At 49.7% G+C, this 15,208-nt stretch overlaps 1 protein-coding gene and 1 pseudogene across 1 annotated transcript in view; one reads left to right on the top strand and one right to left on the bottom strand.

Annotated features, from left to right (window-relative positions):
- kiss1ra (KISS1 receptor a) overlaps positions 1-4,984 on the bottom strand; it is a 44,396-nt gene extending 39,412 nt beyond the window's left edge. The window contains exon 1 of the mRNA XM_087990529.1: positions 4,681-4,984. Coding sequence (XP_087846655.1) covers positions 4,681-4,906 — 226 coding nt within the window. The 5' untranslated portion in view covers positions 4,907-4,984. The remainder of the gene's footprint in view (positions 1-4,680) is intronic.
- An 8,575-nt stretch (positions 4,985-13,559) lies between these two features.
- On the top strand, positions 13,560-14,338 carry LOC148149115 (uncharacterized; annotated as a pseudogene).
- The last annotated feature ends 870 nt before the right edge of the window (positions 14,339-15,208 follow it).

Raw genomic sequence — 15,208 nt, 5'->3', positions numbered from 1 at the left:
TCCCTAATCACTCCCTTTCTCTCTCCCCCTCTCCTGCCCTGAGCATTTCCCCTCTTCCTCTCCTGCCTTGACCATTCCCTCTCTCACTTCTCCCTTGACCATTCCCCCCCTCTCTCTCCCTCTCCTCCCCTGACCATTCCCCCTCTCTCTCCCTTTCCTCCCCTGACCATTCCCTCTCTCTCTCTCCTTCCTTGACCATTCCCCCACTCTCTCCCTCTCCTCCCCTGACCATTACTCCCCTCCCTCTCCTCTCCTGCCCAATTCCGTTCACTCTCTCCTTCTCCTCCGTTGACCATTCCCCCTCTCTCTCCCTTTCCACCCCTGACTATTCCCTCTCTCCCCTCCCTTGACCATTCCCCCCTCTCTCCCTCTCCTCTCCTGACCATTCCCGTTCACTCTCTCCTCTTCCCCTGACCATTCCCCCTCTCTCTCTCTACCTCTCCTCCCCTGATCATTCCCTCTCTCTCTCCTCCCTTGACCATTCCCTCTCTCTCTTCTCTTGACCATTCCCCCCTCTCCTCACCTGACTATTCCCTCTCTCTCTCTTCCCTCCCTTGAACATTCCTCCATCTCTCCCTCTCCTCCCCTGACCATTCCTGTTCACTCTCTCCTCCTCCCCTGACCATTCCCTCTCTCTCCTCCCTTGACCATTCCCCTCTCTCGCTCTCCTCCCCTGACCATTCCCTCTCTCTCTCCCTCTCCTGCTCTAACCATTACCCCTCCTCCCTTGACCATTCCCCCTCTCTCTCCCTCTCCTGCCCTGACCATTCCCCCTCCTCCCTTGACCATTCCCTCTCTCTCTCCCGCCCTGACCATTCCCCCTCCTCCCTTGACTATTCCCCCCTCTCTCCCTCTCCTCCCCTGACCATTTCCCCTCTTTCTCCCTCTCCTCCCCCGACCATTCCCCCCTCCCTCTCTCCCTCTCCTCTCCTAACCATTCTCTCTCTCTCACCCTCTCCTCTCCTGCCCAATCCCGTTCACTCTCTCCTTCTCCTCCCCTGACCATTCCCCCCTCTCTCTCCCTCTCCTTCCTTGACCAATCCCCCTCTCTCTCCCTCTCCTGCCCATTCCCTCTCTCTCTTTCCTCACCTGACCATTCCCTCTCTCTCTCTCCTCACCTGACCATTCCCTCTCTCTCCCTCTCCTCCCTTGACCATTCCCTCTCTCTCTCCCTCTCCTCCCTTGACCATTCCCCCTCTCTCTCTCCTCTCTTGACCATTCCTCCTCTCTCTCCCTTTCCTCCTCTGACCATTCCCTCTTTCTCTCTCTCTCCCCCTCCTACCCTCACCATTCCACCCTTTCTCCCTCTCCTCCCTTGACCATTCCCTCTCTATCTCTCTCCTCCCTTGACCATTCCCTCTCTCTCTCCTCCCTTGACCATTCCCCCCCTCCTCACCTGACCATTCCCTCTCTCTCTCTTCCCTCCCTTGACCATTCCCCCCTCTCTCCCTTTCCTTCCCTGATCATTCCCTCTCTCTCTCCTCCAGACCATTCCTTCTCCCTCTTCTGCCTTGACCATTCCCTCTCTCTCTCCTCCCATGACCATTCTCTCTCTCTCTCTCCCTCTCCTGCCCTGACCATCCCCCCACCCTTACCTCCCCTGACCATTCCCTCTCTCTCTCCTTCTTTGACCATTCCCCCTCTGTCTCCCTCTCCTCCCCTGACCATTACTCCCCTCCCTCTCCTCTCCTGCCCAATTCCGTTCACTCTCTCCTTCTCCTCCGTTGACCATTCCCCCTCTCTCTCCCTTTCCACCCCTGATCATTCCCTCTCTCTCTCCTCCCTTGACCATTCCCACTCTCTCTCTTCCCTTGACCATTCCCCCCTCCTCACCTGACTATTCCCTCTCTCCCCTCCCTTGACCATTCCCCCCTCTCTCCCTCTCCTCTCCTGACCATTCCCGTTCACTCTCTCCTCCTCCCCTGACCATTCCCACTCTCCCTCTCCTCCCCTGATCATTCCCTCTCTCTCTCCTCCCTTGACCATTCCCTCTCTCTCTTCCCTTGACCATTCCCCCCTCTCCTCACCTGACTATTCCCTCTCTCTCTCTTCCCTCCCTTGAACATTCCTCCCTCTCTCCCTCTCCTCCCCTGACCATTCCCGTTCACTCTCTCCTCCTCCCCTGACCATTCCCTCTCTCTCCTCCCTTGACCATTCCCCTCTCTCTCTCTCCTCCCCTGACCATTCCCTCTCTCTCTCCCTCTCCTGCTCTAACCATTACCCCTCCTCCCTTGACCATTCCCCCCTCTCTCTCTCTCTCCCGCCCTGACCATTCCCCCTCCTCCCTTGACTATTCCCCCCTCTCTCCCTCTCCTGCCCTGACCATTCCCCCTCCTTCCTTGACTATTCCCCCCTCTCTCCCCCTCTCCTGCCCAGACCATTCCCCCTCCACCCTTGACCATTCCCCCCCTCTCCTCCTCCCCTGACCATTCCCCCCTCTCTCTCCCTCTCCTCCCCTGACCATTCCCCTTCCCCCTCTCTCTCCTCTCCTGACCATTCCCCCCTCTCTCTCCCTCTCATCCCCTGACCATTCCCCTTCCCCCTCTCTCTCCTCCCCTGACCATTCCCCCCTCTCTCTCTCCCTCTCCTCCCTTGACCATTCCCTCCCTCTCCTCCCCTGACCATTCCCCTTCCCTCTCTCTCTCCTCTCCTGACCATTCCCCCCTCTCTCTCCCTCTCATTCCCCGACCATTCCCCTTCCCCCTCTCTCTCCTCCCCTGACCATTTCCCCCCCTCTCTCTCCCTCTCGTCCCCTGACCATTCCCCTTCCCCCTCTCTCTCCTCCCTTGACCATTCCCCCCTCTCTCTCCCTTTCCTCCCTTGACCATTCCCCCTCTCTCTCCCTCTCCTCCCCTGACCATTCCCTCCTCTCTCTCCCTCTCCTCCCCTGACCATTCCCCTTCCCCCTCTCTCTCCTCCCGACCATTCCCCTTCCCCCTCTCGCTCCTCCCTTGACCATTCCCCCTCTCTCTCCCTCTCCTCCCTTGACCATTCCCCCCCTCTCTCCCTCTCCTCCCTTGACCACTCCCCTTCTCTCTCTCTCTCCTCCCTTGACCATTCCCTCTCTCTCTCCCTCTCCTCCCTTGACCATTCCCCCTCCCTCTCCTCCTTTGAGCAATCCCCCTCTCTCTTCCTCTCCTCCCCTGACCATTCCCCTTCCCCCTCTCTCTCCTACCTTGACCATTCCCTCTCTCTCTCCCTCTCCTCCCTTGACCATTCCCTCTCTCTCTCTCTCCTCCCTTGACCATTCCCTCTCTCTCTCTCTCCTCCCTTGACCATTCCCCTTCTCTCTCTCCTCCCTTGACCATTCCCCCCTCTCTCTCTCCTCCCTTGACCATTTCCCCTCTCTCTCCCTCTCCTCCCTTGACCATTCCCCCTCTCTCCCTCTCCTCCCTTGACCATTCCCCTTCTCTCTCCCTCTCCTCCCTTGACCATTCCCCCTCTCTCTCCCTCTCCTCCCCTGACCATTCCCCCTCTCTCTCCCTCTCCCCCCTTGACCATTCCCCCTCTCTCTCCCTCTCCTCCCTTGACCATTCCCCCTCTCTCTCCCTCTCCTCCCCTGACCATTCCCCCTCTCTATCCCTCTCCTCCCTTGACCATTCCCCCTCTCTCTCCCTCTCCTCCCTTGACCATTCCCCCTCTCTCTCCCTCTCCTCCCTTGACCATTCCCCCCTCTCTCCCTCTCCTCCCTTGACCATCACCCTCTCTCCCTCTCCTCCCTTGACCATTCCCCCTCTCTCTCCCTCTCCTCTCTTGACCATTCCCCCTCTCTCTCCCTCTCCTCCCTTGACCATTCCCCCTCTCTCTCCCTCTCCTCCCTTGACCATTCCCCCTCTCTCTCCCTCTCCTCCCTTGACCATTCCCCCTCTCTCTCCCTCTCCTCCCCTGACCATTCCCCCTCTCTCTCCCTCTCCTCCCTTGACCATTCCCCCTCTCTCTCCCTCTCCTCCCTTGACCATTCCCCCTCTCTCTCCCTCTCCTCCCTTGACCATTCCCCCTCTCTCTCCCTCTCCTCCCCTGACCATTCCCCCTCTCTCTCCCTCTCCTCCCTTGACCATTCCCCCCTCTCTCCCTCTCCTCCCTTGACCATTCCCCCCTCTCTCCCTCTCCTCCCTTGACCATTCCCCCTCTCTCTCCCTCTCCTCCCTTGACCATTCCCCTTCTCTCTCTCTCCTCCCTTGACCATTCCCTCTCCCTCTTCTCCCTTTACCAATCCCCCTCTCTCTCCCACTCCTCCCTTGACCATTCCCCCCCTCCCTCCCTCTCCTCCCATGACCATTCCCCCTCTCTCTCCCTCTCCTCCCTTGACCATTCCCCCCTCTCTCCCTCGACCATTCCCCCTCTCTCTCCCTCTCCTCCCTTGACCATTCCCCTTCTCTCTCTCTCCTCCCTTGACCATTCCCTCTCCCTCTCCTCCCTTGACCAATCCCCCTCTCTCTCCCTCTCCTCCCTTGACCAATCCCCCTCTCTCTCCCTCTCCTCCCTTGACCAATCCCCCTCTCTCTCCCTCTCCTCCCTTGACCATTCCCCCCCTCTCTCTCCCTCTCCTCCCTTGACCATTCCCCCCCTCTCTCCCTCTCCTCCCTTGACCATTTCCTCTCCCTCTCCTCCCTTGACCATTCCCCCTCTCTCTCCCTCACCTCCGCTGACCACACTCTCTCTCTCCTGCCGGTTCCTTACCGATGTAGAAGTTGGTGGCGGTCCTCATCTGCCGGTGTTTACCGATCACATAAATGACCAGCGAGTTGCCGCCTACTCCCAGCAACATGAAGACAGCGAAGAAAAGCGGCACCAGCCAAGCATCGGTCAGGAAAGGCGGTTCTCCGCCCCACTGCCCGGTCCCGTTCAGCTCGGACACGTTCCCGGTATCGGGGTAACCACCCGGGCTCCCGGTAACCGGCTCCATCCGCGACCCCCGGGGCCCGCGGCCAGCAACCGGACACCCACCGGCGTTCGGCCGGTCCCTCCACCGGTAACAGCTCGGTGATCCCAGTCCCGCCACCGGTACCGGGATCTGACCCCCCCCCCCCGCCGGTACCGGGATCTGACCCCCCCCCCCCCGCCGGTACCGGGATCTGACCCCCCCCCGCCGGTACCGGGATCTGACCCCCCCACTCCGCCGGTACCGGGATCTGACCCCCCCACTCCGCCGGTACCGGGATCTGACCCACTTTCTGCTGGTACCGAGTTCTTCCCAGTACCGGGTGCTGATGCCGTGTTCTCCCTGTGGTCTGGGCTCCTTATAAATCCCGGTGTTAACACGTGGCTGCCTGTGGGGAGGGGGCTCTCCCTGCTCTTGTGTTTGTACCACTCCCCTCCCTCCCGCTCCGCACCGCTCCCGCTTTAGTCACCGCGCTGTCCTCTCCGGGTGCTTTACCTTCCTTCACTTCACTCAAATGTTCGAATTGCCTTCACCATCCCACATTCTGAATTAATCCCACTGGCGATTTTTAAGTTTTTGACTCGGGTGTTAAACATTTCCCACAGATTAACTCTATTAAGTAACATTTCACTTGCCTGTAGAGTGAGTTTTAGCCGATTAAGACGCTAAAATGTGTACATGTCCTGCAAATTGTTAAGTGACATGAGCAGACAAGTGATTTATGCGAGTGATTCCCCTAGTTCCACAGATGGGTTATGTTATATCCCATAACATAACCGGTACCGGGATCTGACCCCCTCCCGCCCGCGCTTCTGAAAGGAAGAAAATTGTGTTTGACCAAATTAAGTGATGGTTAATTATTTGCAAAATAATCCAAAGAAAGCAGGAAGAGCTTTTTTGGGCACAAAAAAACAGAAATCGCTGGAAATTGCTCAGCGGGTCTGGCAGCATCTGTGGAGAAAAATCAGAATTAACGTTTCGGGTGGAGTGACCCTTCTTCAGTTCTGCTGAGCTTTCCCAGCAGTTTCTATTTCTCATTTACAGCATTCGCAGTCCTTTCAGTTTTCTTTTTAATTACAAGCTTTTCAGGGAGTTGTGTTTCAATAAATCAATATCAGTGTTTTCATGGAGTTTACATTTCATAGGGCAAGGTGATTTTATAGGGAGAAAGTGAGCGCTGCAGATGTGGAGCTCAGAGTTGAGAGCGTAGTGCTGGAAAAGGCTGATGAAGGGCTTATGCCCAAAAAGTCGATTCTCCTGCTCCTTGGATGCTGCCTGACCTGCTGTGCTTTTCCAGCACTACACTCTGGAAAGGTGGTTTTAGACCCCTGAACTATGATTTTTTTAAAAAAAAACATTGAATCATTGATTTGATATTTATGTTAATACTAAGGATGAACTATCACTCTCAAAGTGATTGAAACACAGCATGTTCAAAGCTGCTTTAAGAGTGTGAGGAAGTTACCTGTGGTTCCACCATTCAAGTCCTGCCAGAAGAACCAGTTGTGTTCACTTGTTTGTTGTTGGGTATTACAGAATAGGGTAATGTGATAAAATTCGAAAAATGTGGTGCTGGAAAAGAATAGCCGGTCAAGCAGCAGCCGAGGAGCAGGAGAGTCGATGTTTTTTTTTAGATTAGATTTTTTTTTGGATTACATTACAGTGTGGAAACAGGCCCTTCGGCCCAACAAGTCCACACTGACCTGCCGAAGCGCAACCCACCTATTCCCCTACATTTACCCCTTACCTAACACTATGGGCAATTTAGCATGGCCAATTCACCTGACCTACACATCTTTGGACTGTGGGAGGAAACCGGAGCACCCGGAGGAAACCCACGCAGACACGGGGAGAATGTGCAAACTCCACACAGTCAGTCGCCTGAGGCGGGAATTGAACCCGGGTCTCCGGTGCTGTGAGGCAGCAGTGCTAACCACTGTGCCACCGTGCCGCCCATAAGCTCTTCAGGAATGTGGGGGAGGCCCAAGGGGGCTGAGAGATAAATGGGAGGGGGGTGGGAATGGGAAGAAGGTAGCTGGGAATGCGATAGGTAGATATAGGTGGTAGGTCGGAGCACAGGAATTGGGAGTAAGGGATAGCATTTTTGAAGGAGGCAGGATGGGAGGAGGTGTAGTCCAGGCACCTTCCCTTGCCACTGCAAGAAGTGCAAAACCTACGCCCACACTTCCCCCTCACTTCCGTACAATGCCCCAAAGGATCTTTCCACATCTGTCAGAGGTTTACCTGTACTTCCACACATGTCATTTACTGTGTCCGTTGCTCTACTTCGGGGAGACAGGACGCCAACTTGCAGAACGTTTCAGAGAACATCTCTGGCACACACGCACCAATCAACCCCACTGCCCTGTGGCTGATCACTTCAACTCCCCCTCCCACTCCACAAGCAAGTCCTTGGCATCCTCCACCACCAAACTCTAGCCACCCAACATCTGGAAGAATAACGCCTCATCTTCTGTCTTGGGACCTTCCAACCACGTGGGATCAATGTGGATTTCACCAGCATCCTAATTTCATCTTCCCCCCCCCCCCATCCCAGATCCAACCCTCTAACTTGGCATTGCCCTCTTGAATGGTCCTACCTGTCCATCTCCCTTCCCACTTATCTGCTCCACCCTCCTCTCCGACCTATCACCATTACCCCCCCACCTTCATTTATCTATCGCATTCCCAGCTTCCTTCCCTTCAGCTCCACCCCCCTCCCATTTATCCCTCAACCCCCCTGCCTTCCTCCCATTCCCCCCCCATTCCTCGGGAGGAGTTCATGCTCAAAACGTCGAGTCTCCTGTTTCTCGGATGCTTCTTCACCTGCTGTGCTTTTCCAGCACCAAACTTTTCAGCACGTCTACAATCAGCCATCTATTTAACAAAGGCTAGCTGGCTGTGTGACATTGGTTGGTTTGATGCAGGTCCATACAATAATGCTTCCATAGAAGTAGAATGCATTTCGGGTAATTTAACTACTTTGTCATCATCCTTACAAAGCTTTGATCAAAATACTTTTTTAGCCGTGCCTTATTAGGAAAAGCCTATGAAAATTCTAGGAATATTTGGGCTTGGTTAGCCTCACTTAGTAGTTACAGGGCCTCTTTGGTGATATGCCTGCACCTGCTCGGCTTGAAGTGACACAAATCTCATGGGCCCACCTCAAATGACTAACATTGGCCTAAGTGACTCCCACATTGCTTTCAATTGCTAAATGCTTCCTGCAACCACCGTCCGTGATCGGCATGCCCAGTAGAGTTATAGTACAGCTTATCTTAAAGGCTGGTAGCATCTTAAAGAGAAGTTGCATAACATTGTCACTATAGTGTAAATTATTGTTCGGTGGACCTCAGGCTAAACACAAGGATACATCGTGACAGATGTGATCCTGGAGGACTTCTGGTGAAGGTGAGCAGGATAGATGCCATGGGTCTGCAGTGAGGCATTTTGGGCACACAATAGAAGGAAGCAGTAGGGGACAAAGAAACAATGGCTGCATTACCTGGGTCCATGGAAATGATAGATCTTTGCATCATGGGCTGTTTTGATAAAGCTTGTGGTTCTGCCATCCCTGTGAACATTGACAATAAAGGCACAGCCTCAGATGAGGAACTCAATGGTATGATGGAGAGTGAGCTCAAAGGACATGCTCACAAAGATTCTGGGTGCATTGGTGGGCCTGTCAGGCAAACTGATGTCACTTTCAAGGAACATGAAGGAGTTTGGCTCTGACATGGTAGGATATGGAATGGAGCCTTCTCTCTCCTCTGCCTCTGCTTTATTTCCTGAGAGTGCTGCAGATCCAGAGGCATTGCCATTGGTGCACCCTGGCCTTTTGCAGTTTTTGTGAACAAAGGGTACCTACTCCCCTGTGATCCCTGTTAAGCAACACCCACTGACAAATCCGGAGATTCACCAAAACATTCCCAGAAGAACCCCAAAGTATTTCCAGGCAATTTATAATTGAATAAATTCCAATAACAATTTATCTGCATTTGAGTGCCTGGTGCTTTAAGTAACAATCCTGCAGGGCTAAATTTGCAGCTTCATCCTTGTTTCCTTTTGAGTAAATATCAAAGATGCTATGCGGAGGAAAATTTGGGATCCAGACATTATTTCAGTGAGCTGGGCTGTGCAACGTCAGGTTAGCACTAAATAGGAGACTTCCTGTGCACAAAAGGGATGCATCCTTGTGTGCTCTTATTAGACAGAAGACCTTATGGGCCACACCAGATGTAGCTAATAGTGTCTGGGACATTAGAAGAGCACCAAAAAGCCTCTACCGTGCTGCTACAGATGATGCTAGATTGGACAATTTCTTGGATGATTGTTTTATTCTATGGCATAACAGAATTCTATGGCCTAACAAAATAGAATTATTTTCTACAACCAAAATATCCACTACACTAGGGGCGGCATGGTGGCTTAGTGGTTAGCACTGTTGTCTCACAGCACCAGAGTCCCGGGTTCGATTCCAACCTCGGGTGACTGTGTGGAGTTTGCACATTCTCCCTGTGTCTGCGTGGGTTTCCTCTGGGTGCTCTGGTTTCCTTCCAAAGATGTGCAGGTTAGGTGAATTGGACATGCTTAAATTGTCAATTAGGTGCATTAGTCAGAGGGGAAAGGAGTTTGGGTGGGTTACTTGTCGGTGTGTCCTGTTGGGCCAAAGGGCCTGTTTCTACACTGTAGGGAATCTAATCTTGAAATTGTCTATTGAAATGGAATCTAATCTACACATTTACATAAAATTTATCATGATGTATTATATATCATGAATTGGATGCATTTATGAAGTCTAAGATGCCTGGGGACAATTATAACTCAGTTGCTTCATCTTTGAGTAATCTCAGTTCCTATACATCTTTAGTTCATACATTTAGCTCTAAAAAGCACTAACATGACAGTGAGTGACATGAAACAAGAAGTAAACAAAATTATGTGGCGTCACTATGGATTGCTGCTTTATACATCTTCATGATTAGTTTTAAGGGAACAGTTTGCTCCCTTTACCTCACTCAACTGAAATTGCTTCTGGAAATAATCTCCCAATTACATTGAGCTCCATTGGTCATTTATTTCTTTGAAGTTATCAACCTGCTTGTTCTCTCATATCTCCCCTCATGTTCTTGTGATGAAATGTGCATAATTTATACAGATTAATATCATTTTTAGAGTTTGAATAGCAAAATAGATATCTGCTACATTCATGAAGAGCTTTTGTCAAAAAAGAATCAGAGTCCTTTTTGAACATTGTGTGTCAAAGAGCAAATGACTCCAAACCGCTATAGTGTTAATGGAAAGATGTTTGAATGATGTAGTGATTATGATAGTTACAAGAAACATGTAAAAGCCGTTAGCTTTATTTTCAGTTGAGAAGAATCTTGATGAGCATGCTTTTTAAAAAAAAAATTAGTTCAGGAGTGGGTTTTTCAGCTCAGTTCAGAGGACATCAGTATTGAGTTTAGTTTCTCTTCTCAAAGAAGGTTTCAGAGAATTTCAGGGATAGGTTAGCTCAGCATAAAGGTAATTAATGCAAGTTTCAAATCAGGAGAGTGTGGTTAGAAATATGTTGGTTATTAGAACTGATCCTAGGATTATGTGGGAAGCAAGAGAGGAAATTGCAGAGCCGTTGGCAATGATCTTTTCATCTTCACTGTCAACGGGGGTGGTACCAGGGGACTGGAGAGTGGCGAATGTTGTGCCCCTGTTCAAAAAAGGGAATAGGGATAACCCTGGGAATTACAGGCCAGTTAGTCTTACTTCGGTAGTAGGCAAGGTAATGGAAAGGGTACTGAGGGATAGGATTTATGAGTATTTGGAAAGACACTGCTTGATTAGGGACAGCCAGCACGGATTTGTAAAGGGTAGGTCTTGCCTTACAAGTCTTATTGAATTCTTTGAGGAGGTGACCAAGCATGTGGACGAGGGTAGAGCAGTGGATGTAGTGTACATGGATTTTAGTAAGGCATTTGATAAGGTTCCCCATGGTAGGCTTATGCGGAAAGTCAGGAGGCATGGGATAGAGGGAAATTTGGCCAGTTGGATAGAAAATTGGCTAACCGGTTGAAGTCAGAGAGTGGTGGTAGATGGTAAATATTCAGCATGGAGCCCAGTTACAAGTGGAGTTCCACAGGGATCAGTTCTGGGTCCTCTGCTGTTTGTAATTTTTATTAATGACTTGGAAGAGGGAGTCGAAGGGTGGGTCAGTAAATTTGCAGATGATACGAAAATTGGTGGAGTTGTGGATAGTAAGGAGGGCTGTTGTCGGCTGCAAAGAGACTTAGATATGATGCAAAGCTGGGCTGAGGAGTGGCATTTGGAGTTCAACCCTGTCAAGTGCGAGGTTGTCCATTTTGGAAGGACAAATAAGAATGCGGAATACAGGGTTAACGGTAGGGTTCTTAGTAAGGTGGAGGAGCAGAGGGATCTTGGGGTCTATGTTCATAGATCTTTGAAAGTTGCCACTCAGGTGGATAGAGCTTGTAACAAGGCCTATGATGTATTAGCGTTCATTAGCAGAGGGATTGAATTCAAGAGTCATGAAGTGATGTTGCAGCTGTACAGGACCTTGGTTAGGTCACATTTGGAGTACTGTGTGCAGTTCTGGTTGCCTCACTTTAGGAAAGATGTGGAAGCTTTGGAGAGGGTGCAGAGAAGGTTTACCAGGATGTTGCCTGGAATGGAGAATAGGTCGTACGAGGATAGGTTGAGAGTGCTAGGCCTTTTCTCATTGGAACGGTGAAGGATGAGGGGTGACTTGGTAGAGGTTTATAAGATGATCAGAGGAATAGATAGAGTAGACAGTCAGAAACTTTTTCCCCGGGTACAACAGAGTGTTACAAGGGGACATAAATTTAAGGTGAAGGGTGGAAGGTATAGGGGGGATGTCAGGGGTAGGTTCTTTACCCAGAGAGTGGTGGGGGCATGGAATGCGCTGCCTGTGGGACCTTTAAGCAGCAATTGGATAGGTACATGGATGGAAGCTTAAGCTAGGACAAATGTTCGGCACAACATCGTGGGCCGAAGGGCCTGTTCTGTGCTGTATTGTTCTATATTCTATGTTCTATGCAGAGGATGGTGTATGTGATGGAATGAGCTGTCAGAGGAAGTGGTAGAGGTGGCTACAATTACATTTAAAAGGCATCTGGATTTGTGCATATTTGTACGTGAATAGGAAGGGGTTAGAGGGTCATGGGCCAAATGCTGGGAAATAGAACTAGGTCAGATTGAAATGTCTGGTTGGCGGGGATGAGTTAGATCAAAGGGTTTGTTTCTGTGCTCTTTGACTCTTTGACTCTATTTGTGAAATGTTTGTGCTTTCAGATTTGGGAAGGACTCAATGAATGTCTCCACACAGTCCACGGGCAAGAACCTGGAAGGAGTCAGTCAGGTAGAACCATAAGCAGTTGACATACGGATGAGATTTCTCTAGACTCATTCGTTTTCACGGAGATGAAAGCTGAGGGCACATTTTGATCAGGATTCAGATTAACGGCTTGGGCGTGGCCATTGCAATTAAGCTACCTGTTTTTTTTAATGGAAATCAGATCTGCTCAATTTTTTTTTTCAACACACACATTTATATCTACATTTGGTGGTTTCTCCTCTTTTTAAAAAAACACACACAATGCAGTTTAATGTTCAGTTTGTCCAAAGGTGATCTAAGATTATGATCTTTGTCATAACTCTATACATCAGAGAAGCAAGGAGAAAGGGGAAATTTGATTGAGGTTTATAAGATGATGAACAAACTAAATTGTATGTAAATTATTTTAGCTAAACAAGTTAGGAAGGAGATGGAATCCCACTAACTGGGATTTCGATGTTGTGGCCATTTCAGAGACATGGGTAGAGCAGGGACAGGAATGGTTGTTGCAGGTTCTGGGACTTAGATGTTCACTAAGAACAGAGAATATGGTAAAAGAGGTGGGGGTGTGGCATTGTTAATCAGGACAGTATTATGGCTGCAGAAGGGATGTTTGAGGACTCATCTACTAAGGTAGTATGGACTGAGGTTAGAAACAGGAAAGGAGAGGTCACCCTGTTGGGAGTTTTCTATAAGGCTCCAAATTGTTCCAGAGATTAAGGGAAAGGATAGCAAAGATGAATCTCAATAGGAGCGAGAGTGATAGGGTAGTTGTGATGGGGGAATTCAACTTTCCGAATATTGACTGGGAATACTATAGATGAGTCAGTTTTTGTCCAATGTGTGCAGGAGGGTTTCCTGATAAACTATGTAGACAGGCCAACAAGGGGCGAGGCCACATTGGATTTGGTAATAGGTAATGGACCCGGCCATATGTTAGATTTGGAAGTAGGTGAGCACTTTGGTGATAGTGACCACAATTCAGTTATGTTTACCTTAGAGATGGAAAGGGATAGGTATATACAGCAGGGCAAGAGTAATAGCTGGGGAAAGGCAATTATGATGCAATTAGGCAAGGTTTAGGATGCATAGGATGGGGAAAGAAACTGCAGGGGCTGAGCACAATTGAAATGTGGCGCTTGGGGATCCAAGATGGCGGTGGCCCAGCAAGTCTGAGTCTATACTGCTCTTCCCAAGACTTGGGTAAAGTGGGTCACCCACCCCCACCACACTCACCAAATCATTCATAATTGTTTAATTTAATTAGTTGCTTAGTATTACATTTAAACAGTCTAATATTTAGTAAAAATGACCAAAGGGAAGGGACCCCACAGCTCTCAGCAAGCAGGAACCCCTCCCCCACCCTCTCCAGCTGCAGCTGAGGCGTCCACAGCCGCCCCGGGGGACTTACCTACAGTGACAAGCCTTGTGGAGATGATCTCCAAGCTGGATGAGAAGATCGACGCTTTTATCGAGGAGTCCCGAAATCGATGGGATTCACTCTTGTCCGCGCTGCAGAAGCACGACCGAGACATTAAGGAGATCGAGCGCCGAGTTGGAGGGGCGGAGCTAAAGGCCGCGACCTCCGAAACTACAGCGCAATCGGCCGTGGATCAGGTCCGGACTCTCGAACAGCGAGTCCGGACCTTAAAGAATTACATTGGCAACCTCGATAATCAAGGTCGTCGAAAACATATTCATTTGCTGGGCCTTCCCGAACGGGAAGAGGAACGCCAGCTTACAGCATTCCTCCAGCAGTGGCTGCCACAGCTTTTAAATCTGGAAGCTGGATCAGGCCAGGTAAGGGTGGAAAGGGCCTACCGGGTTGCAATACGCGGGCCCGGCTCGAACCAACGCCCACGCCCGGTCCTGTTCCGGCTGCAGAGCTATAGGGAGAGGCAGATACTCCTAGAAGCTTCTAGAAATCTTGGAAAAGACCCCCAAGCTATGATCTATAAAGGATCCAAGATCATGTTATTTCAGGACTTTTCCCCAGCTCTGGTCTGAAAGAGGAAGGCATTCGACGAGGCGAAGAAGCGTTTAAGGGACTTAAATATTCAATGCTACCCAGCAACGCTACGCTTTAACCATGAAGGATCCGTGTATAACTTCGGATCGCCAGAAAAGGCTAAGGAATTTTTGAGCTCTCAGATAAATTGTAAGAGATAATGGATGTTGGTTTGCCTTTCCCCCCGCTTTGGTTTATATCCCACCCCCTTTTTTTCTTTTTGCTTACCTTACTGTTTAATACTATCATGGGAGGTGGGGAGAGGGATTTGATTTTCTCCCCCCCACCTTGGAGTTGTTTTTTTTTATTATTTTATGTATATATGTGAGTATGTATGTATATGTGTGTATATATATATATGTATGTGTATATATATATATATATATATATATAAAATATATAAGCCGGGGGGTTTGGTTAGTGTTGGTGGGGGAGGTGGTTACCTTATTCTATTTTACCTCTGTCTTTAGGAGCGGGGTTGTTTTTCCCTTGTTATTTTGTATTATTATATTTAATTATTATTTGTTAAGGTTGTAATTTTATAGTTATATGTTTATATATGGTATTAACATTACCAAATATATCCAGGCGTTGGTATGGGTGGGGGTAGGGTGCTCACTGTTAACTCTAGCTTTGTATTATATCTGAATTCTCCTCATTTTATTGAGGAGCGCCTGGGTCAAGGGTGGGGCATTGGTTGGGAGAGGATATGATGAACTTTTGGAAAGGAAGTGACACCCCCTGGGAACAAGGGGGAAAATCTCCACTTAAATATGTTTTATTATTTTTATTATTTAGAAATAGTTTTTTATTATACTGTTGTGAATGTATTAGAGAGCCTTTATTTTTGTAAATTTTATATGCTCTATGCTCGGGATGTTCTGGATAGGGTTTCCCCTCCCGAGGGGTCTCAGACTAGCCCGGATGATTATGGCTGATCAGTCGGTTA

The sequence above is a fragment of the Chiloscyllium plagiosum genome, unplaced genomic scaffold (assembly GCF_037043375.1).
Source record: "Chiloscyllium plagiosum isolate Xiang-an unplaced genomic scaffold, Cpla_swu_hap1 HiC_scaffold_9, whole genome shotgun sequence".
In the NCBI taxonomy this organism is placed as follows: domain Eukaryota; kingdom Metazoa; phylum Chordata; class Chondrichthyes; order Orectolobiformes; family Hemiscylliidae; genus Chiloscyllium; species Chiloscyllium plagiosum.
Note: the sequence above shows the minus strand (reverse complement) of the source record. Positions and strands in the feature narration are given on the sequence as shown.